This window comes from Kogia breviceps, chromosome 10 (assembly GCF_026419965.1).
Source record: "Kogia breviceps isolate mKogBre1 chromosome 10, mKogBre1 haplotype 1, whole genome shotgun sequence".
Lineage (NCBI taxonomy): Eukaryota > Metazoa > Chordata > Mammalia > Artiodactyla > Physeteridae > Kogia > Kogia breviceps.
Genome location: NC_081319.1, coordinates 56,710,791 through 56,736,036, shown reverse-complemented (window position 1 = coordinate 56,736,036; position 25,246 = coordinate 56,710,791). Strand labels below are relative to the sequence as shown.

Sequence of the window (25,246 nt, the reverse complement as noted above, 5' to 3'; positions counted from 1 at the left end):
AATAGTATATCTTTGTCCAATGGAAAATCATTCTTATATTGGTTAACAGTATGCATTTTTGCCCTCTGAAACTATTTTCCATGACTAAACATGCACTCTATTTAAATGTAGGTGTTTTAATTAGCCTTCTGTCATCTTTGTTCTTAGCCTTTCTACATAGGTCCTCTTGTGTATTTAAAAGCATGTATTTCAAAATTAGAAGCCATGGCTTTAAAATATATTCCTGGAGTGAATCTTTTACTTGGATGTGCTATATTATTTCAGAACAAAGTATTTTTCAAAATGTTTTATTTTTAAATAAATTCAAGGCAGAGATAGAAAAATCTTCAACTTTTTTAATTAGGTGAAAAAATATAATATTTCAAGTCATTTTCAAGGAAAGTTCTCTTGAATCATAAACATTATGGTTTATGGATAGCTTTTTTAACGAATTGATCATAAGACATAAGACAGGTAGAACACATTTTTAACTCTAAAAAGAATGTAATAGTTGCATGGAAATGATTTTTCAATAAACAAATGTATCAAAAAATTTTTCTGCTTAGTGATCATAAGAATTTTTTTATCTTGCAAAGCCCCTTCTCATTTTATCCACCTAAAGTTCTAAAACAGATTATTCTATGGGAGGGTCTGGTCTTTGGTGCTAATTGAATTTTAAAGTAAGAGTGGTATTTTTTATCCTGTGGAAAAGTTTAATATATATATTTTAAAAACTTATATGTAAAGACATTTTACTTGAAAAAAGTTTAAGTGTTGACCTAGCCACCTAAGTTTAGATTTGAAAGCATATAAATAGTTTTGAAAAGAGTGGAAAAAGAATGATAAGCAAACTACTCTGGTCAAAAGACATTTATTACCACAAATGTGATTTTATTCCTTGTGCTGAAAATATAATGTCTCTGTTTATTAGCCATAAAGGTTGAACTCACTTTACTGTCACAAATACAATTTTACACTTTGCATGGGCTGTACATTTCTCTTGTGTAACCAGAGTAAACTTTGAAATATTTAGTTTTTTTAAACGTTAATATTTTGAAGTAATATAATCTGTTACTTTTGAAAGTTATATTACAGCCATTTTACACTAGCAATATCCTGCTTTCTCGATAAGTTATGGAACTATGCCGTTGCCATTGTTGTGTGTGCCAGGGCATTTATGTCTGGGTCTTTTGGCATTCTTACTTGTCCAGAGACTCTCGAGCCAGGTTATATCTGATCGGTTTTGCAGGAACAGATCATTTTCTAGCTGAAAGTCTGATGATTTTTGCATGCAGAATTTGTGTAATTCGGCCTGATTATAGAGAGCCATATGCCTAAGGACTGTCGTTTTGTGCCTGAAGTAGCCCAAATTGACAGGCACGAGCAGACTTCCAGGAGCTCAGTCTTTGCCATCACGGGCTCGCTCATTGCATACTCACTCTTCACTGTCTCCAAAATAAGCAGTTTAGTCCCGTGCCTGCTTAGCTTCCAGGGTGGATTCTAGGACGTATTCAGCTTCTTACTGTATTCAAAGTAGTTTTGAGAGGTAATTAACCATTATTCAGATATTTTACAAAAGGTTATTTGCTTAGAGGCAAACCATTTATTTCATTCCAGCAACTTTGAGGATTTCTTTGCCCCCAAAATTCATTCTTCCAACCTAGAAATAATTACTACTAATTTTTTTGGCCTAAATTCTTCCTACTCTGCAGAAATTGGCCCATTATTATGTTTGATGCAACTGTTTCATTGTTGAAATCTACAGGGTCAGTCAGTGATACATAAATATAGACCCAGTCACAGTATAACAAAATCCCATGTCCTATACACACGATTTGGTTACCATGTTTTTGTTGTATTAACTATTACTCCAAATCAGTGATTCTTCTGTTGGGTCTAGAAAACTTCTTCTTATATAGGAAATTCATTATTTTTTATTTTCAATTGTATTTTTTAAATGAATAGGGCATTACTCATAGAGTCTCTTCATAACTCAGCATTAGGATTTTGTATTATTTGTAGGATGAATATTTTTTATATATTCTACATTTTAGAGATGTCCTTATCTCTACCCTTGTTTCTCAGAATTATTTATTTTTAAATATACTAATTTTTTAGAGCATTTTTAGGTTCATAACAAAATTAAGCAGAAAGTACAGAGTTCCCATATACCCCCTGCACTACACACGCACAACATCACTCACTGTCAATATCCTGCACCACAGTGGTTCATTTGTTACAATCTATGGACCAACACTGACACATCATTATAACCCAAAGTCCATAGTTTACATTAGGGTTCACTCTTGGTGTTGGACACTCTATGTGTTTTGACAAATATATACAGTGACATGTACCTACCACTTTAGTATCATACAGAATTGTTTCATTGTTCTAAAAATCCCGTGTTCCACCTATTCATTCCTCTCCCAGCCCAATCCTTACCCCTCTGATTGGCAACTACTGTCCTTTTTTTTTTTTCAAATTTATTTTTATTGGAGTAAGATTGCTTTACAATGTTGTGTTAGTTTCTACTGTACAGCAAAATGAATCAGCTATGCGTATACATATATCCCCTATTTTTTGGATTTCCTTCCCATTTAGGTCACCACAGAGCATAAAGTAGAGTTCCCTGTACATTCTCATTTGTTGTCTATTTTATACATGGTATCAGTAGTGTATATGATCAATCCCAATCTATCCATTCCTCCCACACACACCACCCTTTCCCCCTTGTTATCCATACATTTGTTCTCTACTTCTGTATCTCTATTTCTGCTTTGCAAATAAGATCATCTATACCATTTTTCTAGATGCCACATATATGTGCTAATACACGATATTTGTTTTTCTCTTTCTGACTTCACTCTGTATGATACTCTCTAGGTCTATACACATCTCTACAAATGACCCAATTTCATTCTTTTTATGGCTGAGTAATATTCTATTATATATATGTACCACATCTTCTTTATCCATTCCTTTGTTGATGGGCATTTAGGTTGCTTCCATGTCCTGACTATGGTAGACAGTGCTGCAGTGAACATGGGGGTGCATGTGTCTTTTTGAATTATGGTTTTCTCTGGGTATATGCCCAGTGGTGGGATTGATGGATCATATGGTAGTTCCATTTTTAGTTTTTTAAGGACCCTCCATACTGTTCACCATAGTGGCTGTATCAATTTACATTGCCACCAACAGCATAGGAGGGTTCCCCTTTCTCCACACCCTCTCCAGCATTTATTGTTTGTAGATTTTTTGATGCTGGCCATTCTGACCAGTGGGAGATGATACCTCATTGTAGTTTTGATTTGCATTTCTCTAATAATTAGTGATGCTGAGCATCTTTTCAGGTGCTTCTTGGCCATCTGTATGTCTTCTTTGGAGATATGTCTGTTTAGGTCTTCTGCCCATTTTTGGATTGGGTTGCTTGTTTTTTTGATATTGAGCTCTTTGTGCTTCTTGTATATTTGAGAGATTAATCGTTTGTCAGTTGCTTCATTTGCAAATATTTTCTCCCATTCTGAGGCTTGTCTTTTTGTCTTGTTCATGGTTTCCTTTGCTGCGCAAAAGCTTTTAAGTTTCATTAGGTCCCATTTGTTTATTTTTGTTTTTTCTAGGAGGTGGTTCAAAGAAGATCTTGCTGCAATTTCTATCAAAGAATGTTCTGTCTACGTTTTCCTCTAAGAGTTTTATAGTGTCTAGCATTACATTTAGGTCTTTAATCCATTTTGACTTTATTTTTGTGTGTGGTGTTAGGAAGTGTTCTAATTTCATTCTTTTACATGTAGCTGTCCAGTTTTCCCAGCACCACTTATTGAAGAGGCTGTCTTTTCTCCATTCTTGCCTCCTTTGTCATACCTTAGGTGACCATAGGTACATGGGTTTATCTCTGGGCTTTCTATCCTGTTCCATTGATCTTCTGTTTTTGTGCCAGTATACTGTCTTGATTACTGTAGCTTTGTAGTATAGTCTAAAGTCAGGGAGCCTGATTCCTCCTACTCCGTTTTTCTTTCTCAAGATTGCTTTGGCTATTTAGGGTCTTTTGTGTTTCCATACAAATCTTAAAATTTTCTGTTCTAGTTCTGTGAAAAATGCCATGGGTAATTTGGTAGGGATTGCATTGAATTTCGAGATTGCTTTGGGAAGTATAGTCATTTTCACAATATTGATTCTTCTAATTCAAGAACATGGTATAGCTCTCCATCTGTTTGTGTTGCCTTTGAATTCTTTCAGTCAGTTTCTTATAGTTTTCTGCATACAGGTTTTTACTTCCTTAAGTAGGTTTATTCTTAGGTATTTTATTCTTTTTGGTGCAGTGGTAAATGGGATTGTTTCCTTAATTTCTCTTTCTGATATTTTGCTGTTAGTGTATAAGAATGTAAGAAATTTCTGTGTATTAATTTTGTATCCTGTGACTTTACTAAATTCATTGATTAGCTCTAGTACTTTTCTGGCGGTATCTTTAGGATTTTCTGTGTATAGTATCATGTCATCTGCAAACAGTGACAGTTGTACTTCTTTTCCAATTTGGATTCCTTTTATTTCTTTTCCTTTTCTGATTGCCGTGACTAGGACTTCCAAGACTATGTTGAATAATAATGACGAGAGTGGATACCCTTGTCTTGTTCCTGATCTTAGAGGAAATGCTTTCAGTTTTTCAACATTGAGAATAATGTTTGCTGTGGGTTTGTCATATATGGCCTTTATTATGTTGAGCTAGTTTCCCTCTATGCCCACTTTCTGGAGAGTTTATATCATTAATGTGTGTTGGATTATCTTTTGAGATGATCATATGTTTTTATTCTTCAACTTGTTAATATGGAGTATCAGATTGATTGATATGCATATATTGAAGAATCCTTGCATCACTGGGATAAATCCTACTTGATCATGGTGTATGAACCTTTTAATGTGTTGTTGGATTCTGTTTGCTAGTATTTTGTTGAGGATTTGTTCATCAGTGATATTGGCTTGTTGTTGTCTTTTTTGGTAGTATCTTTGTCTGGTTTTGGTATCAGAGTGATGGTGGCCTCATAGAATGAGTTTGGGAATGTTCCACCCTCTGCAATTTTTTGGAAGAGTTTGAGAAGGGTAGGTGTTAGCTCTTCTCTAAATGTTTGATAGAATTCACCTGGGAAGCCATCTGGTCCTGGACTTTTATTCACTGGAAGATTTTAATCACAGTTTCAATTTCATTACTTCTGATTGGTCAGTTCATATTTTCTATTTCTTCCTGTTTCAGCCTTGGAAGGTTGTACTTTTCTAAAAATTTGTCCATTTCTTACAGGTGATCCATTTTATTGGCATATAATTGCTTGTAGTAGTCTCTTATGATCCTTTGTATTTCTGTGATGTCAGTTGTAATTTCTTTTTCATTTCTAATTTTATTGATTTGAGTCCTCTCCCTTTTTTCTTGATGAGTCTGCTAAAGGTTTATCAATTTTTTTAATCTTCTCAGGGAACCAGCGTTTAGTTTTATTGATCTTTGCTATTATTTTCTTCATTTCTATTTCATTTATTTCTGCTCTGACCTTTATGATTTCTTTCCTTCTACTGTCTTTGGGTTTTGTTTGTTCTTCTTTCTTTAGTTGCTTTAGGTGTAAGGTTAGGTGGTTTATTTGAAATTTTTCTTATTTTTTGAGGTAGGAATGTATTGCTATAAACTTCCCTCTTAGAACTGCTTTTGCTGCATCCCAAAGGTTTTGGGTCATTGTGTTTTCATTGTCATTTGTTTCTAGGTATATTTTTATTTCCTCTTTGATTTCTTCAGTGATCTCCTGGTTATTTAGTAGCGTATTGTTTAGCCTCCATGTTTTTATATTTTTCACAGTTTTTTTCCTGTAATTTATTTCTATTCTCATAGCGTTATGGTTGGAAAAGTTGCTTGATACAATTGCAATTTTCTAAAACTTACCAAGGCTTGATTTGTGACCCAAGATGTCCATCTCTCTGGGAGAATGTTCCATAAGCACTTGAGAAGAAAGTGTATTCTGCTGTCTGGTGGAATGTCCTATAAATATCATTTAAGTCTGTTTGTTCTATTGTGTCATTTACAGCTTGTGTTACCTTATTTATTTTCTGCCTGGATGACCTGTCCATTGGTGTAAGTGGGGTGTTAATGTCCCCCACTCTTATTGTGTTACTGTCGATTTCCTCTTTTAAGGCTGTTCGTATTTGTCTTATGTATTCAAGTGCTCCTATGTTAAGGTGCATAAATGTTTACAATTGTGATATCTTCTTCTTGGGTTGATCCCTTGATCGTTATGATTGTAATAGTCATATGATCATTGTCTCTTGTAATAGTCTTTAAAGTCTATTTTGTCTGATATGAGTATTGCTATTCCAGCTTTCTTTTGATTCCAATTTGCATGGAATATCTTTTTCCATCCCTTAACTTTCAGTCTGTATGTGTCTCTAGGTTTGTAGACAGCATATATATTGGTGTTGTTTTTGTATCTATTCAGCTAGTCTGTGTCTTTTGGTTGGAGCATTTAATCCATTTACAATTAAGGTAATTATCAATATGTATGTTCCTGTTATCTTTTTCTTAATTATTTTGGGTTTGTTCTTGTAGGTCTTTTTCTTCTCTTCGGCTTCCCAGCTAGAAAAGTTCCTTTAGCATTTGTTGTAAAGCTGGTTTGGTGGTGCTGAATTCTTTAATTTTTGCTTGTCTGTAAAGCTTTTGATTTCTCTGTATTGTTTAGCCTCCATGTTTTTATATTTTTCACAGTTTTTTTTATTTTTATTTTTTTAGTTTTATTTTTCATAGTCAAATCTGAATGAGATCCTTGCTGGGTAGAGTAACCTTGGTTGTAGCTTTTTCCCTTTCATCACTTTAAATATGTCCTCCTGCCACTCTTTTCTGGCCTGCAGAGTTTCTGCTGAGAAATCAGCTGATAACCTCATGGGGGATCCCCTTGTAGGTTATTTGTTGGTTTTTCCCTTGCTGCTTTTAGTATTTTTTTCTGTGTATTTAATTTTTGTTAGTTTGATTAATATATGTCTCGGCATGTCTTTACTTGAATTTATCCTGTATAGGGCTGTCTGCACCTCCTGGATTTGATTGACTATTTCCTTTCCCATGTTAGGGAAGTTTTCAACTATAATCTCTTTAAATATCTTCCCAGGTCCTTTCCCTTTCTCTTCTTCTTCTGGACCCCAATAATTCGAATTTTGGTGTGTTTAATGTTGTCCCAGAGGTCTCTGAGACTGTCCTCATTTCTTTTCATTCTTTTTTCTTTATTCTGCTCCTCAGCAGTTATTTCCACCATTCTATCTTCCAGCTCACTTATCCATTCTTCTGTCTCAGTTATTCTGCTCTTGATTCCTTCTAGTGTATTTTTCATTTAAGTTATTGTATTGTATATCACTGATTGTTCTTTAGTTCTTCTAAGTCCTTGCTAAACATTTCTTGTATTTTCTGGGTCCATGACTCCATTCTGTTTCCAAGATCTTGGATCATCTTTACTTTCATTACCCTGAATTCTTTTTCAGGTAGATTGCCTATTTCCTCTTCATTTATTTGGTGTTGTGGGATTTTACTTTGCTCCTTCATCTGCAACGTATTTCTCTGTCATCTCATTTTGTCTAACCTACTGTGTTTATGGTCTCCTTTCTGTAGGCTGCAAGGTTGTAGTTCCTTTTGCATCTGCTGTCTGCCCCCTCATGAGTGAGTTTGGTCTGGGGGCTCGTGTAGGCTTCCTGGTAGAAGGGACTGGTGCCTGAACTCTGGTGGGTGAAGCTGAATCTTTTCCCTCTGATGGGCAGGGCCATGTCAGGTGGTATGTTTGGGGTATTTCTGAGCTTACTACTTGTCTGCTGATGGGTGGGGCTGTGTTCCTGTCTTGCTGGTTGTTTGTTGTGAGGTGTCCAGCACTGGATCCTGCAGGCAGTTGTGTGGGGCCAGCTCTTGGTGTTGATATGGATACCTCCAGGAGTGCACATGCCGATTAATCTTCCCTGGGCCTGGGAATTCTCTGGTGGTCCAGCGTCCTGGACTTGTCACACCCCCAACAAAAGGCCCAGGCCCAACCCCTGGCCAGGGAACAAAGAGCCTGCAAGCTGCACATTGCAGCCAGAGAGAAAAGAAAGAAAAGAAAAGAAAAAGAAAGCAAACAGACAGACAAAACCCAAGACAAATACCAAAATCAACAGCAAACAAACAGCGGCAACACACACACAGAATAAATAAACAAACAAACAAATAAATGAACAAGAGAACAAACAAAAGAATTCAAAAATGAGAACAGTCAATAAGCACTAAACTAACAAAAACAAAATATGAAACAAAAACAAAGCAAACAAACAGCAAAAGAAGCAAAGAAAACGTAAAATATACACATAAAAACAATCAAAAATAAAGAAAAAAACAAAAACAAGAAAAGCCACAAAACAGCAAAAAAGTGAAGTAAAAATATATATATTTAAAAAAATAAAATAATAAAAATAAAAGATAGGGCTTCCCTGGTGGTGCAGTGGTTGCAAGTCCGCCTGCCAATGCAGGGCACACGATTTCGTGCCCTGGTCCGGGAAGATCCCACATGCCGCGGAATGGCTGGGCCCGTGAGCCATGGCCGCTGAGCCTGCACGTCCAGAGCCTGTGCTCCACAACGGGAGAGGCCACAACAGTGAGAGGCCCGCGTACCACAAAAAAGTAAATAAATTAAAAATAAAATAAAAGATAAAAAATAATAAAAGCAACAATACCAACAACTGAATAAAACGAAACAAAGAAGAAAATAACAGTAATAATAATATTTTCCTGGGGCCTCCTCTGTCAGTATCCTTGCTCCCACCATGAGCCAGAGCCATCCCCCACCTCCCCAGGAGGCCTTCCAGTACTTCTAGGTAGGTCTGGACCTGCTTTGGGCACTGTGGGGCCAGCTCAGATGCTGACCTGACCCACCTCCCATGTGTACTTGCCCCCAAAGTCCACTGCTGCAAAGGCTAGATTGGTCTCAATTGTGGGAACACTCGTCTATTCAGGTGTTCCACAGATGCAGGATTTGCCAAGCCATTCTCAGGGATTTAATCCGCAGCTTGTGTAGCTGCACAGAGAGATTTTCATTTCTCTTCCTTAATCATACCACCCCTGGGGCTCAGCTTTGGTTTTGGCCTCATCTCTGCATGTGGGCCACCCTCAGGCGTCTGTTCCTTGCCCAGGCAAGAGGGAGCAAAAGCAGCAGCTGCTTGGGGCACACTTACTCACGCAGGCTGGGGAGGGGTACAGCAGCTACAATTGGGATGTGCATGAGTTGCCTGCAGTGGTGTGGACCAGCAGGCAGTTGTAACAGGCTGTGGCGCACTCGTTCTGGTGGGAATCCCTCCCAGTGCCCACGGAGGCAGGCACTGATGTGTGGGGGTGGTGGCGGCCCTGCCCCCCACGTGCCTCTCAACTATGGCAGCTTGCTTTCCAGGCAGGCCAGACTTTCTAGGGGCATTCCTGGCCATGCATCCCCTCACTCCTGTCCCCTCTGCTGTATCTGCACAGCCAACAGTGCTCATCTCCCCATATCCATTCTACCAACCCCTCACTTTAGCACTCAGCCCCTGCCAGCATCGGCAGACTATTGTCCCCAGGCATGGGTGCCCAGGGCTGATTCCCAAGGAGGCTTTGGGATGGGTAGCGCTCAGGCCCCCAGAACCCACACGGGAGACCCTGGCCTGAGGGGCAGGCAGGCCCACTTAGATGGGAGCCCCTCCCAGTGCCCCCGGAGGCTGAAGAAGGCGGTGGGTGGGGAAAGGGGTTGTAATGGCGGCTCTACCCCTTGCGCACTACTCAACAATACTCCTTGCTTCTGTGGTGTCCCGGGCTTTTCCACAGACTTTCCTGGTTATGGAGCTCCTTACTCCTGTCCCTTCTGGCTATCTTTTCACAGCTAACAGCTGTCCCCTCCCTGGGACCACACTCAAAATCCCACTTTCCAGCACCCAGCCCCCCTTTGTAACTGGTGACTCATGACTCAGACTGGAATGCGCAGAGCTGTGGTGTAGATCATGCATGCAGTTCTTACTTTGTCCTGTCTTCCACAAACCATCCACTGCATTCTCCTTTGATCCCCCGAAGTTCCTTTTCTGTCCCAGCTGATTTCCCCACCATGAGGGAGTTTTTCTGAGTGTGGGAACCTCCCCTCACCTTCAGCTTTCCGCCAGGGCTGCTGGTCCCTTTTTTGATTCCTCTTTTCTTTTTTTCTTCTTTCTTTCATCCTACCTGGTTGTTGAGGGGATTTTTCCTCTCCTTTTAGGTGTCTGAAGTCTTCCACTCATGTTCAGCAGGTGCTTTGTGAGAATTGTTCCATTTGTAGGTGTATTCTTGATGTACTTGTGAGGAGCGACGAATTCCATGTCCTCCTGTTCCACCATCTTGACTCCTCTACTGTTCTTTTTACTGTCACCATCGTTTTGCCTTTTCTGGAATGTGATATAGTTGGAATCATATGGTATGTAGCTTTTCAAATTGGCTTCTTTCACTTAGTAATATGCATTTATGTTTCCCCATGTCTTTATAGCTCTTTTTTAAGCACTGAATTGTATTCCATTGTTTGTATGTACCACAGTTCATTTATCCATTCACCCACTGAAGGATATCCTGGTTGCTTCCATGTTTTGGCAATTATTAATAAAGCTGCTGTAAACATCCATGTGCAGGATTTTGTGTGGGCATAAGTTTTCAGCTCACTTGAGTAAATGAGCAAATACTAGGGAGTGCAATTGCTGGATTACATAGTAAGAATATGTTTAGTGTTGTAAGAAACTGTCAAAGTATCTTCCAAAGTGGCTGTACCATTTTACATTCCCACCAGTAATAAATGAGAATTCCTGTTGCTCCACATCCTTGGTGTGGGTCATTCTAATAGGTATGTAGAGGTATCTTATTGTTTTAATTGCAGTTCTCTATTGACATATGATGGTGAATATCCTTTCATATACTTATTTGCCATCTTTGAATCTTCTTTTGTGAGTTGTCTGTTTATTGCTCATTTTGTAATCCAGTTGTTCATTTTCTTATCGTTGAGTTTTAAGATTCTTTGTATATTTTGAATAGCAGTCCTTTATCAGATATGTATTTTGTAAATATTTTCTCTCACTGTGGATTGTCTTATTCTCTTGAGAGTGTTCTTTGTAGAATAGAATTTTTTAATTTTAATGAAATCCAGCTTATCAGTTATTTCTTTCATGCATCTTGCCGTTGGTATTATATCTAAAAAGTTATCAGCATGTCCAAAACCATCTAGATTTTCTCCTATGTTACTCGCTAGGAGTTTTATATTTTTGCATTTTACATTTAGATGTGTGGTCTATTTTGAGTTAATTTTTGTGAAAGGTGTAAGGTCTGTGTCTAGATTCTTTTGTGTGTGTATATGTGTGTGTGCACGTCATGTGGATATTTAGTTGTTCCGACATCATTTGTTGAAAACATTAGCTTTTCTCCATTATATTGTCTTTGCTCCTTTGTCAAAGATCAGTTGACTATATTTGTTGGGTCTGTTTCTGGGCTCTGTATTCTGTTCCATTGATCTATTTTTATTATTTTCCCAATATTATACTGTCTTGATCATTGTAGCTTTTTAGTAAGTCTTGAAGTCAGGTAGGATCAGTTCTTCAACTTTGCCCTTCTTCAATATTGTGTTAGCTTTTCTGGGTCTTTGTCTCTCCATAAAAACTTTAGAATCAGCTTGATATCTGCAAAATAACTTGTTGAGATTTTGATTGAGATTGCATTGAATCTATAGATCAAGTTTGGAAGAACAGAGATCTTGACAATATTGAGTTTTCCTATCCATGAACATGGAATGTCTCTCTATTTATTTAGATCTTCTTTCATTTTTCATCAGACTTTTATAGCTTCCCTGGTATAGATCTTGTCCATATTTTGTTAGATTTATGGCTAAGTATTTCATTTTGGGGGGTGTCTACATAAATGGTAATGTGTTTTCAATTTCAAATTCCACTTGTTCGTTGCTGGTAAATAGGAAAACAGTTGACTTTTGTGTTAATATTAACCTTGTATCCTGCAACTTTGCTCTAGTCACTTATTTCTTCCAGGAGTATTTTCCTTGATTCTTTTGGACTTTCTACTTAGATGATCATGTTATCTGCAAACAAAGATAGTTTTATTTATTTCTTCTCAATTTGTATCTTTTATTTCTTTTATTGTCCTATTGCATTAGTTAGGAGTTCCAGTACAATATTGAAAAGAGTGGTGAGGAGGGTCCCTGTCTTTGACTTGCTCCTGATCTTAGTGGGAAAGCTTTGCATTTCTCACCTTTAAGGATGATGTTAGCTGTAGATTTTTTGTAGATTCTCCTCAAATTGAGGAAGTTTCCCCCTATTCCTAGTTTGCTGTGAGTTTTTATCATGAATGGGTGTTGGATTTTGTCAAGTGCTTTATCTGCTTCTATTGATATGATCATGTGACTTTTCTTCTTTAGCCTATTGATGTCATGGATTACATGAATTGATTTTGAATGTTGAACCAGCCTCGTATACCTGGAATAAATCCCACTTGATTGTGGTGTGTAATTCTTTTTTATACATTGGTGGATTTAGTTTGCTAATATTTTGTTGAGGATTTTTGCATCTGTGTTCATGAGAAATATTGATTGCTCTGTAGTTTTCATGTAATGTCATTATTTGGTTTGGGTATTTCAGGTAATATTGGCTTCATTGAATGAATTAGGAAGTATTCTGTTCACTTCTATCTTCTGAAAGAGTTTATAGAGAATAGGTATAGTTTCTTCCTTAAATGTTTGGTAGAAGTCACCAGAGAACTCACCTGGGCTTGATGCTTTCTGTTTTGGAAGTTTATTATACTGATTCAATTTTTAAACAGATACAGGCTCTTCAGATTTTCTATTTCTCCTGTGTGACTTTTGGCAGATGGTGTTTTTCAAGGAATTTGTCCATTTCATCTAGGTTATCAAATTTGTGGGCATGGAGTTATTCATAACATTTATTTATTATCCTTTTAAAGTCCATGGGATCTGTAGTGATGCCCTCTCTTTCATTTCTTGACACTAGTATTTCTGTTTTCTCTTTTCTTTTCTTAGTTAGCCTGGCTAGAGGCTTACTGATTTTATTGATTTTTTCAAAGAAACAGCTTTTGGCTTTATTAATATTCTCTATTGATTTCCTGTTTCCAATTTCATTTGTTTCTTCTCTCCTTTTTATTTCTTTTCTTGTGTTTACTTTAGATTTAACTGGCTCTTCTTTTTCTAGCTTCCTAAGGTTGAAGCTTGGCATACTGGTTTTAGATCTCTGGTCTTTCATAATATATGCATTTAATGATATAAATTCCCCTCTAAACACGGCTTTCACTGTATCTCACAAATTTTGATAAGCCATATTTATTTTTTCATCTCATTCAAAATATTTTAAAATTTCTTTTGAGATATTTTTGACCCATATGTTATTTAGAAATGTGTTGTTAAAGCTCCAAGTATTTGGGGATCTTCCAGTTATCCTTCTGTTTTTGATTTCTACTTTTATTCCATTGTGATATGAGAGCAGATTATTGGATTGGATTGGTCAAAAAGTTAGTTCGGGTTTTTCTGAAACATCTTACAGAAAAACCCGAGGGAATTTTTTGGCCAACCCTATATGATATCTATTTCTTTAACTTTTTAAGATATGTTTTATGGCCCAGAATGTAGTCTGTCATGGTGAATGTTCCAAGCAAGCTTGAGAAGAATGTGTATCTGCTGTTGTTAAATGAAGTACTCTATAGTCTGTTCTGCCTTTTGTAGTGTTAATTGAGCACTTCATATAATTCTGTTTTCTCTCCTTTCTTAGCATATCAATTATTCTTTCTTTTTAATTTTTCTAGTGGTTTTCCTATAGCTTGCAATATTCATTTACAGTTATCCAAGTCCACTTTCAAATAACACTTTGTAACTTCATGAGTAATGAATGTACCTATATTAACAAAAATTTCCTGATTCCTCTTCTGTTCATTGTATCATTGTTGTCATTCATTTCATACATACACACACACACACACACACACACACACACACACACACAATATATATAATTGAATATATTGTTGCTCTCATTTTGAACAAAGTATTTTGTTAGATACATTAAGAATGAGAAAAATAAAAGTTTTTACCTTTACTTAGTCTGCTGCTTTTCCTTTATGTAGATCCAAATTTCTGGTTTATACCATTTTCTATCTCTTTTATAATTTTTTAATAGATTTATTTATTTTTGGCTGTGTTAGGTCTTCATTTCTTTTTTAAAAAAATTTATTTATGTATTTATTTATGGCTCTGTTGGGTCTTCGTTTCTGTGTGAGGGCTTTCTCTAGTTGTGGCAAGTGGGTGCCTCTCTTCATCGCAGTGTGTGGGCCTCTCACTATCGCGGCCTCTCTTGTTGCGGAGTACAAGTTCCAGACCCGCAAGCTCAGTAGTTGTGGCTCACGGGCCCATTTGCTCCGCGGCATGTGTGATCTTCCCAGACCAGGGCTCGAACCCGTGTCCCCTGCATTGGCAGGCAGATTCTCAACCACTGCACCACCAGGGAAGCCCCGGGTCTTCATTTCTGCTCGTGGCCTTTCTCTAGTTGTGGTGAGCAGGAGCCACTCTTCGTTGCGATGCATGGGCTTCTCATTGCAGTGACTTCTCTTGTTGCAGAGCATGGGCTCTAGGCACACAGGCTCTATAGTGCAGGCTCAGTAGTTGTGGTGGACCAGCTTAGTTGCTCTGCGTTATGTGAGATCTTCCCAGACCAGGGTTCTAACCCGTTGTCCCCTGCTTTGTCAGGCAGATTCTTAACCACTGCACCACCAGGGAAGTCCCTCTATCTCTCTTTTAACATTTCTTGTAAGGCAGGACTTCTAGCAATAAATTCCCACAATTTTTCTTTGTCTCACAATTTGTATATTCCTTTACTTTTGAAGAATAATTTTACAGGGTACAGAATTCTAATTTCGTGGGTTTTTTCTCTCAACACTTTAAATATTTCACTCCACTGTCCTGTCGCATGGTTTCTGAGAGGAATTGGATGAAATTCTTATCTTCCCTCCTTTATAGGTAAGGAGCAAAAAAGATAAGAATTTCCCCTCTCTGGCTTCTTTCAAGAATTTTCTTTATTTTTGATTTTCTGCAGTTTAAATAGGACATGTCTAAGTGTAGTTTTTATTGGCATTTGTCCTGCTTGGTGTTCTCTGAGCTTCCTGGGGCTATGGTTTGGTGTCTTGACATTAATTTGGGGAAATTGTCAGTCATTATTAATTCAGGTATTTCTTCTGTCCCTTTCTCTCTCTTTTCCTTCTGGTATTCCCATTACACGCATGTTACACTTTTGTAGTTGTCCCATAGATCTTGGGTATTCGGTTCAGTTTTTTTTTTCAGTCTTTTTTCTCTTTGCTTTATCAGTTTTAGAAGTTTCTATTGATGTATCCTCAAGGTCAGAGTGTCTTTTCTCAGCTATGTCCAGTCTACTGATGAGCCCATCAAAGGCGTTCTTCATTTCTGTAACAGTGTTTTGATCTCTAGTATTTCTTTTTTATTATTTCTTAGAATTTCTATATCTCTGCTTACATTGCACACATGCTTTTGCAAGTTGTCTACTTTTAACGTTAGAGCCCTTGGTATATTAACTGTAGTTGCTTTAAATTCACAGTCTGATAATTCCAAGATCTATGCCATATCTGGGTCTGCTTCCAGCGCTTGCTCTGTCACTTCAAACTGTGATTTCCCTTTTACTATGCCTTGTAATTTTTTGTGGAAAGGTGGATATGATGTACTAGGTAAAAAGAACTGTGGTAAAGAGGCCTTTAGTAGTGCAATGGTAAGGTGTGTGGGGTGGGGGAGGCATTTTGTAGTCCTGTGATTAGATCTCAGTCCTGGGCTTTGAGTTTCATGAGTGCTTCTCTTTTTTTTTTTTTTTTTTTTTTTTTTACCTCTTAGGTGGTCCATGATGGCTAAAGGGGGCTGGAGTTGGAATTCCCTTCCCAACATGGAAGGCTACAGCAGGCTGGATTTGGGCGTTTCCCTTCCCCGCAGGCTGGTTAGGCTCTGAAAAAACCCCAGTAGGTTAGGTTCTGGTAAAATAGTTTCTCTTGAGGGCAGCCCTTGTTAGAAGAATTGAAAGCTCTGGCATATTTCAGAACCATTACTTTTTTCCTCCCACTGCCTGAAGCACAGGGAATTATTTTCCCAGTTGGCAGTGTGAGAACATGATGGAGCTCCTGGAGGTAAATTCACCAAAGTACATCTCTCTCCCCTAGGACTGGATCCTTCTGGGGTTTTTCTCTCTCAGGCTTGTTCACAGTGAGCCTCCAGCACTTTGTGGATTTCAGTTCCTATTTCCCTCCCAGGCATTGGCTCTTGGCAGGTTTCAACTCCAGTAAATTGTGGTTCTTTTAATTTGCCAGTAAGCAATTTGTCTCTCCAAATTTGGGGGCAGTGGTTTGCCCTGTGAACTCACTCCCTGAGGGATCTAAGAAGAGTTATTGATTTTCAGTCTGTTCATCTTTTTACGTGTTGTTAGGATGGAGTGGTGACTTCCAAGCTCTTTACTGACAGACAGGAAACTGGACTGTCCTTTTTGTTTTTAAGAAAATGTTCTCAGCTGTCATGTTTAAAGAAGAACATACTGACAGTTTTTCTGAGGCCATGAATGGACAAGCTTTAGAAAAATTATTTAAAGAAGAGAAGCCATTGATTTATATTAATATTTGTACCTCTCTCTAATATGGTTGTAAATAAAAATTTTTAACATCTGTTATGGGTCATGAGGCATAACCATCTCTACTGATTTGGAACATTTTCATTTTCTACCTGCAGCTTCTCTTTTATACTTTAAAAATATGATTTGGATGTAGCTCAGAAGAGGCTGTTTTAATTATCCAAACCTACATTTCCTGTTAACTGCTTTTCACTCTGTATGTGAGGGTCCTTACATGCAGAGATTTCTGAAGGGAGGAAATTAAACCTTTCTAGGGAGATTGCAGCTCTTAGAAAGTAGTTAATGCTGCTAAAGTTGAACATGGACCTACTGTTACTATCAGAGAAACCGCTAGTGATTGTTATGTTTTTAAGTATTACATTAGAATTTCCCTTTGGCATTTGAAATTAGAGTGGTTCTCTTGCATTGGAAGACGATTCTGCAACTTTTGAGTATAAAAAGTTCCTTGAACAACAGTTTGGATATTTCTGTTCCCAGTTCATCTCCCTACTGGAAATTTTACATAAGAATGACTTACATTTTGAGGAGAAACATAAATTTATATTCTGTTATCATTAACTCTCAATATATGATCAGGGTCCTTTGGACCCAATTTTAGTTTCTGTGTTTCGTTTTGTGCAGTTTTAGCTATTTGTACAGATTAATATTTCATTGTGATTTTTATTGTTATTCAGAGGTCTTCAAAAGAACAGGGAGAAAAAAATTTTTAGATACAACAAAACTTATTCTATCTTGTAACTGCTATCAGGTTTCACTGGGCCACGATCTTATTTTTTCCTCTCTTTTGAAACATTTTGCTATTTTATCATTACTCATCAATTATTCCTAACCTTGTTTGAAAGACAAATAATTATTTAAATGGAATAATGATGGAATCACTTAAAATGACACAATAATGAAGTATATCATCAATGAACTATTTTTCCTAGTACTACAAGGAGGTCTCTCTCTTTCTCTAACACACATACCAATTAGCTAAAATGGAGGAGAACTTTATTTTTTCAAGAGAACATTTTTGATTATCTAAAAACCACCAGACATTGTTTTAGGAGCTTTATTTACGTAGATTATATTATTTAAATCTCACAATATACCAATATATTGCTCCTGGGTTATCAGTAAAGAAACTGAAAGTCTGAGAACATACAGTGTTTTATATTTTACACTGTCTAGTATAGTAACTTATGCCATGTAAATATTCTATGTATTTCAGTTAATAAATTATATTAATTTGCTCATGTATATTTCAGATCCATATAATATTTTGAATAAAATACATATACATTTAATTAAGTATAAAAAAATTGAGCACCTGTGCATATGAAAAATGGTCCCTGCCTTGAGGCACATCTTACTTAGCCTTGCAGAGTGCTTACACATATATAGAAGTAACCATAATAACAGTACAAGTTAGAAAGTTCTATGGCCTAAGGTGACTATGGATTTGCAAAAGAGGTGGGAATTTCTCCTAGTTGAAGAATCATCTGTGTTGGTAGATGGTCTTGTACGTTCATCAGTAGGGAATAAGTGTACTCCAGAAGAAGGGATTATTTCAAGCACACAACTAAGCACAGGAAAAAGGGCAGTTTACATGTGGCCAGCCAGTTGCAGGTATAAATATAATAACCTGCTCCTCTAGATTTCTATGTTTTATGAAAATAATTTTTTTACTACAAAATTTGCTTTTAGATAGCAAGCATTTATTTTCTCTTATATTCATGGGTATTTATCCTTTTTGTTTGTTTTACATGTTCATTGTGAATTATAATTCTATATTGATAAATTAAATTTCCATGCATTTTTCTTTAATGTTAAATGTAACCCTAAAACTTTACAATTAATGTCTGTAGCTCTTTCCATTTTTCATTACCACAATATTAAGGTTTCTAAAACATATCTATGAATAAATATTTACATATAATCTATTCAGTTATGGAATTCCAGATTGAACATTTTTTAAAAATCCAACAGTTGTGCCAATGATTTTTACTAATACACACACATATATACTTTTGCTCATATCAAAATGATATCTTGAAATAATTTTCTATACAGTTGACCCTTGAACAACATGGGTTGGAAATGCGTGAGTCCACTTACATGCAGATTTCAAAGAATTCACTTAATAAATATATGGAAAATTTGGGGGAGATTTGTGACAACTTGAAAAAATTCACAGATGAACTGCATAGCCTAGAAATATTGAAAAAAATTAAGAAAAAGGTATGTCATGAATGATTAAAATATATGTAGATACTAGTCTATTTTATCATTTACTACCATGAAATATGCACAAATCTATTATAAAAAGTTAAAATTTATCAAAATGTATGCAAACACAGATTGTATGTGGAACCATTCATAGTCGAGAGAAATATAAACAAGCATAAAGATGCAGTATTAAATCATGATTACATAAAGATAACTGTGATACACAGTGTACTACGGTAATACTTTAAGTATTACCTAAATAAGTATTACTACGGTGATACTTTCCTAGCCATCTCCTGCTGCTGTAGCAGTGAGCCCAAATGTAGTGCACATCTGCTTAAAACGCTGTGACACCAGTCACCTCTGCATGAGCACTTCGTCTTTCCACTAAGTTGCATATCACAGTAGAAAGTTCTTTCTCGCGGTTCTCATGTATTCAGTTGGCCAAAAAGTTCATTCGGTTTTAAGTAAAAATAAGACACGTTTTTCATTTTTACCAAGAATTTTATTGGGCTTCCCTGGTGGCGCAGTGGTTGAGAGTCCGCCTGCCAATGCAGGGGACGCAGGTTCATGCCCTGGTCCAGGAAGATCCCACATGCCACGAAGTGGCTGGGCCTGTGAGCCATGGCCACTGAGCCTGCGCATCCAGAGCCTGGGCTCCGCAACGGGAGAGGCCACAACAGTGAGAGGCCCATACCGCAAAAACAAAAAAACAAAAAACAAACAAGAATTTTATTGAACAATGTATTCACTAACTGAACGAATTTTTTGGCCAGCCCAATATTTTCCATAATATTTAGTGCAATACCATTTCCTGAATAACACTATGGGACCCACAAAGTGCCACTCGTGATATTTGAAGTGCTCCCAAGAAATAAGTCATGCTTGGTATGTACCATAGATTGAGGTCTGCAGCTGAAGTTGCCACCATTTCAAGATGGATGAATCCAACCATTGTTTAAAAAAAAAAAAAAGGGAAGGAAAGGAAATTTGTGAAGCCATCACTGTGGTTACACCAGCATGTGCAATAACCTTGCACTTTTTGTGCAGTACCTTTTTATCTTGAATTGAAGATGTGGCCTTAATGTGGGTGCAAGTTTGCTATCAGAAGGACATACCTTAGACTCTAATATGATTCAAGAAAAAGTGAGGTCATTATTTGACAACTTAAAGCAAATGGAAGATGAAGGATCTAAAGTTGGAGAATTTAATGCCTGCAAAGGATGGTTTGATAATTTTAGAAAGAGGTTTGGCTTAAATGTCAAGATAACGGGAGAAGCAGCTTCTGCTGACCAAGAGGCAGCAGACAAGTTCCCAGACCCCATTAAATCACTGAGGAGAAAGGATGTCTGCCTGAACAGATTTTTAATGCAAATGAAAGTGCATTCTGGAAAAAAATGCTGCAAAGGATATTTGTCAGTAAGGAAAAGAAGCGAGTTTCAGGATTTAAAGCAGGAAGGAATAGGCTAACTGTATGATTTTGTGCAAATGCAGTTGGGTTTATGATCAGGACTGCCCTTATCCATAAAGCTGCGAACCCATAAGACTTGAAGGGAAAAGATAAACAGCAGCTGCCAGTCTTTTGGTTGTACTACAAGAAGAAGGCCTGGATGACAATAAGCCTTTTTCTGGATTGGTTTCAAAGATAAACAGCAGCTGCCAGTCTTTTGGTTGTACTACAAGAAGAAGGCCTGGATGACAATAAGCCTTTTTCTGGATTGGTTTCATCTGTGCTTTGTCCCTGAAGTCAGGAAGTACTTTGCCACGAAGGGACTGCCTTTTAAAGTTCTTCTGATATTAGACAATGCCTCTGGCCACCCAAAACCCCATGAGTTCAACACTGAAGGCATCAAAATGGCCTACTTGCCCCCCAAACACAACGTCTCTAATTCAGGGGGTCATAAGGACCTTGTAAGGCTCATTACTCACAGTGCTCTATGGAAAGGATTGTCAACGGTGTGGAAGAGAATCCTGATAGAACGTCGTGAAAGTCTGGAAGGATTATACCATTGAAGATGCCATTGTTACAGAAAAAGTCGTGAAAGCCATCAAGCCTGAAACAATAAATCCCCGCTGGAGAAGACTGTGACTAGATGTTGTGCATGACTTCACAGGATTTACGATGGAGCCAATCAAGAAAATCATGAAAGAGATTGTAGATAAGGCAAAAAGGGTGGGGGGTGAAGAGTTTTAAGATATGGATCTTGGAGAAATTCAAGAGCTAAGAGACACCACACCAGAGGAATTAACAGATGAGTGCTCTGAACCAGGGCTAGATGAGGAAGAGGATGTAGAAGAAGCAGTGCCAGAAAACAAATTGACATCAGACAAGCTGGCAGAAGGTGTCCGAATATTCAAGATGGGTTTTGATGTTTTACAACATGGACTCTTCTATGATATGCGCTAAAGCATAACAACAGGAACCCTTCTACGATACAGGCACTGAAACTAAAGCAAACGGTGGAAGAAGGGTTGATACCATATAGAAACATTTTTGGAAAAATGAAAAAGCAAAAAAAAAGTCAGACAGAAATTAAGATATATTTCTGTAAAGGTACACCAAATGTGCCTGCCTCTCCTATCTCCCCATCCATCTCCTCCACTTTGTCTGCCTCTGCCACCCTGAGACAGCAAGTCCAACCCCTCCTCCTCTTCCTTCTCCTCGGGTTGACGAGGATGAAGACCTTTATGATGATCCACTTCTACTAAATGAATAGTAAATAATCATCTTGCCATACAGTTAATAAACATCACACTTATCTTCGTGTGAAAATCGAATACCTGTATGGCAAGTACTGTATGAGACTTTTTGTGTCATCATCATCAGCACCCAAGTATTCATCATGTGAACATTGTGTGCAAGGTGTGTATTGAAGTGGATAGCCTAACCTTATATAGGCATAAGGTGAGTGATATTTAACATAAAAGTAATAACATGTTAGTTTTCTTACTATCTTATAATTTTGCTTTCAAAGAATTATATTACCATACAGTATGTCTCTCTTTCTCTCTCATAATTGGAGATACTGCATATCAATCTATCATCACAGGTAAGGGGTTTTAAACAAAATGTAACAGTGTTTCCCATCCTGTCTTATGAGTATGACTGTACTACTCTATGCCATAAAAATGTGATAACCATTCATTCATTAGTGTATAGGAAAGGTTACTGTGAAACAATCATATCAATTACACTAGGCAACCATAAAGCAGTCATATTGCTGTTTCTTTGTTAAACATGAATTTCTTTTTCACATTATCTTTTAATTTTTGATGTCTAGTGTTAGTAATACGTATGACATCTACAGTGTTTTGTATCATAGAAGACGTTATTTCTGTAGGTACTGACAGGCAGATGATTCATCTTGTAAACAGATAACTTACAGCATCGATATATACAGTACAGTACTGTAAATGTTTGTTCTCTTACTATTTCCTTAATAACATTTTCTTTTCTCTGGCTTACTTTATTGTAAGAATACAGTGTATAATACATATAACATACAAAATATGTGTTACTTGACTGTTTATGTTATCACTAAGGCTTCCAGTCAACAGTAGGCTATTAGTTGTTAAGTTTTAGGGTAGTCAAAAATTATATGTGGATTTTTCACTGTGTAGGGGGTTGGCACTTTTAATCCACATGTTGTTCAAAGGTCATCTGTTCTCTATTTGATTAGACTCTTCATTCTTGCTGAGTCTTTCTCTGATGCACTGTTGGCAGCTCAGGGACCCCAGATGGAGGCAGCAGGCATAAAGTTTAGGGACTTGTAGTCGAATGGATCTGCCTCCACTGCATGACCTCATGCTGTGAAGTGCAGATGGAGTACACCGCTTTTAAAACTATCATGAGGATTAAATAAGATATTGTCTCTATGAAGTATTTATTACATGTCTGGCTGGTAGTATAGGGTTGGCAAAAAAATTTGTTAGAGTTTTTCCAAACTTTTTGGCCAGCCCAATAGATGTACACGTTGAGGTAGCTGGGATTTAATTCCAGATCCTACATACTCTAGAGCACATAAGCCGACCAGAGTCTAGACATGAGATACACTAGATGCTAGCTGGTGGACATCTAACCAGCCATCAGATTTAAAGGAGGAGGTTTGTCAAATAAGTATACCAATCCCTGATGTTATTACGTTTGGATTACTTTGTTCTACTCAACTCTGGGAGCTGAGTTTGTTAGCATTTTGATCCAAAGAACCACTGAAGACACATATCATGGTATGAGAAAGTAGAAAATTCTAACTGTGTAATGTTGCATTTATTTGAACAGGAGTGTAGTTCACTTTTTTGAAGCATCCATACCTTATTATCTTACAGACAAATCCAAAGCAGATGGCACAGTTGCTGTGGTGGCCAAGAAAAGGGTAAGATCATGTTTTATTAAATCAAATATACGGGTTTCAAAGTCAATCTGATTAACACTATTTTTAAAAGAAAATTAAATTAATATTTTAAATCAAAATGACATATAATCACATTTTTCTTCTAAATGTTAGTTGACACTAGGAATTTAATATTTATGGTTACTTACATCAGTGTTATAGAATTATCAAATATTAGAATAATAGAAAATTGTAAGTTAACAAATAAACAATTGCTTTTATTTGTACATATTCTCATATACTAAAATATTTTTAATATGTAATGTTATTATAATGTATACAATCTTCACAGAAAATTCAGATAATTAAAACTCACAGCTTAATATGGACTTTACCTTAAAGTTGAGAACAATATCAGACATTTGTATGAATCTTTTTAATGAAAATTTATAAAGTTAATAGCATTTTTTTTTTTTTTTTTTTTTTTTTTTTTTTTTGCGGTATGCGGGCCTCTCACTGCTGTGGCCTCTCCCGTTGCGGAGCACAGGCTCCGGACGCGCAGGCCTAGTGGCCATGGCTCACGGGCTTAGTTGCTCCGCGGCATGTGGGATCTTCCCGGACCAGGGCACGAACCCGTGACCCCTGCATTGGCAGGCGGATTCTCAACCACTGCGCCACCAGGGAAGCCCTTTAGATTAAGTAATAACCATCTTTTACAATGTTGAATGAAACCAGTTTTCATCCTTTTCCAAGCATATATTTCCCAGCAGATTTCCCAAAGGGGAATGAGAATATTGGCTTTTCCTTCTATATGATGACTTTTGACAAGGAGTTTATGTACATTATTCAAGGTACAGATTCATTCTTCTGTCAGAGTAGGCAGCTCTTTAGTGATTACTGACTGACAATTATTCTCAAAAGGTTGCAAAACATATTTATGTCTTCTATGAGCATAAATGCTGATCAAATTTTTACACCCTCAGATTTAGCACAGCTAACAAACTTGTCCTTCTTGCTTAAAGAGATTTTTAATTTTGGGACTTCCCTGGAGGTCCAGTGGTTAAGACTCCATGCCTCCACTGCAGGGGGCATGGGTTCAATCCCTGGTTGGGGAGCTAAGATCCTGCATGCCACACAGCCAAAAAAAAAAAAAAAAAAAAGTTTTTAATTTAGATGAATAGTGGCTTAAGGAAATAGGCAATATCAAGTCAGTTTGTGCAGATTATATTAATCTTATATAAACACAATTCTTATAGATTTTCTGTCCTTTGCAATAAAAGGCAGTTCTCTCATTTGCCATTCTAGTCCGCAATGCTAATTATTTTTTTTTCAGTAAATGGCATATACTGTCTATACATACACCTCTTTGTTTTTATATCCAACAAGAAAAGATTAATACTTGCTTTGTTTTCTTTAAAATCAGTGACACTTGTATAGCAATATATTTGTGTGGATGGGTGGTGTGGGCTAGATCAGTGCCTGGAAAACTTTAGAGTCACCTGAAGAGCTTATTTAAGTACAGGTTCCAGGCCCCACCCCCAGAGTTTCTGATTTGGTAGGCATGAGTATTTGCATTTCTAACAAGCTCTCAGGTGTTGCTGATTGTCATGTCGTGGCTCTTGTTCTGAATAGCATTGGACAGGACAACATAGGAGAATCAGCTGTGCAACACAGGAAGAGAAGGAGAAGAGATAGATTAGATAAAGTAATCTTTAGTGTCTACTTGTACTGGGTTGGATAGTAACCTCCGAAAGATATGTCCACCAGGAATCTCAGAATGTGACCTTATTTGAAATAAGGATCTTTGCAAATCCTTTGGGTAAGGATTTTGAGATGAGCTCATCCTGGGTAATGTGTGGGCCCTCAATCCAACGATAAGTGTTCTTATGAGACAGACATCTATCCTTCAGAACTGTAAGACAATAATTTCCTGATGCTTTACCAAATCTGTGGTAATTTGTTATGGCAGATTTGGGAAACTAATACACTACCAAAGTCTAGCCATATCAAAGTGCCAAGTTCCCTCTGTC

The 25,246-nt window shown here is 37.2% G+C and overlaps 1 protein-coding gene across 2 annotated transcripts in view; it reads left to right on the top strand.

Annotated features, from left to right (window-relative positions):
- Window positions 1–25,246, top strand: part of ZCWPW2 (zinc finger CW-type and PWWP domain containing 2) — a 135,956-nt gene that overhangs the window by 96,200 nt on the left and 14,510 nt on the right. For both annotated transcript variants that reach the window (XM_059077405.2, XM_067005855.1), the window contains one exon: window positions 23,212–23,258. In XM_059077405.2, coding sequence (XP_058933388.1) covers window positions 23,212–23,258 — 47 coding nt within the window. The remainder of the gene's footprint in view (window positions 1–23,211; window positions 23,259–25,246) is intronic.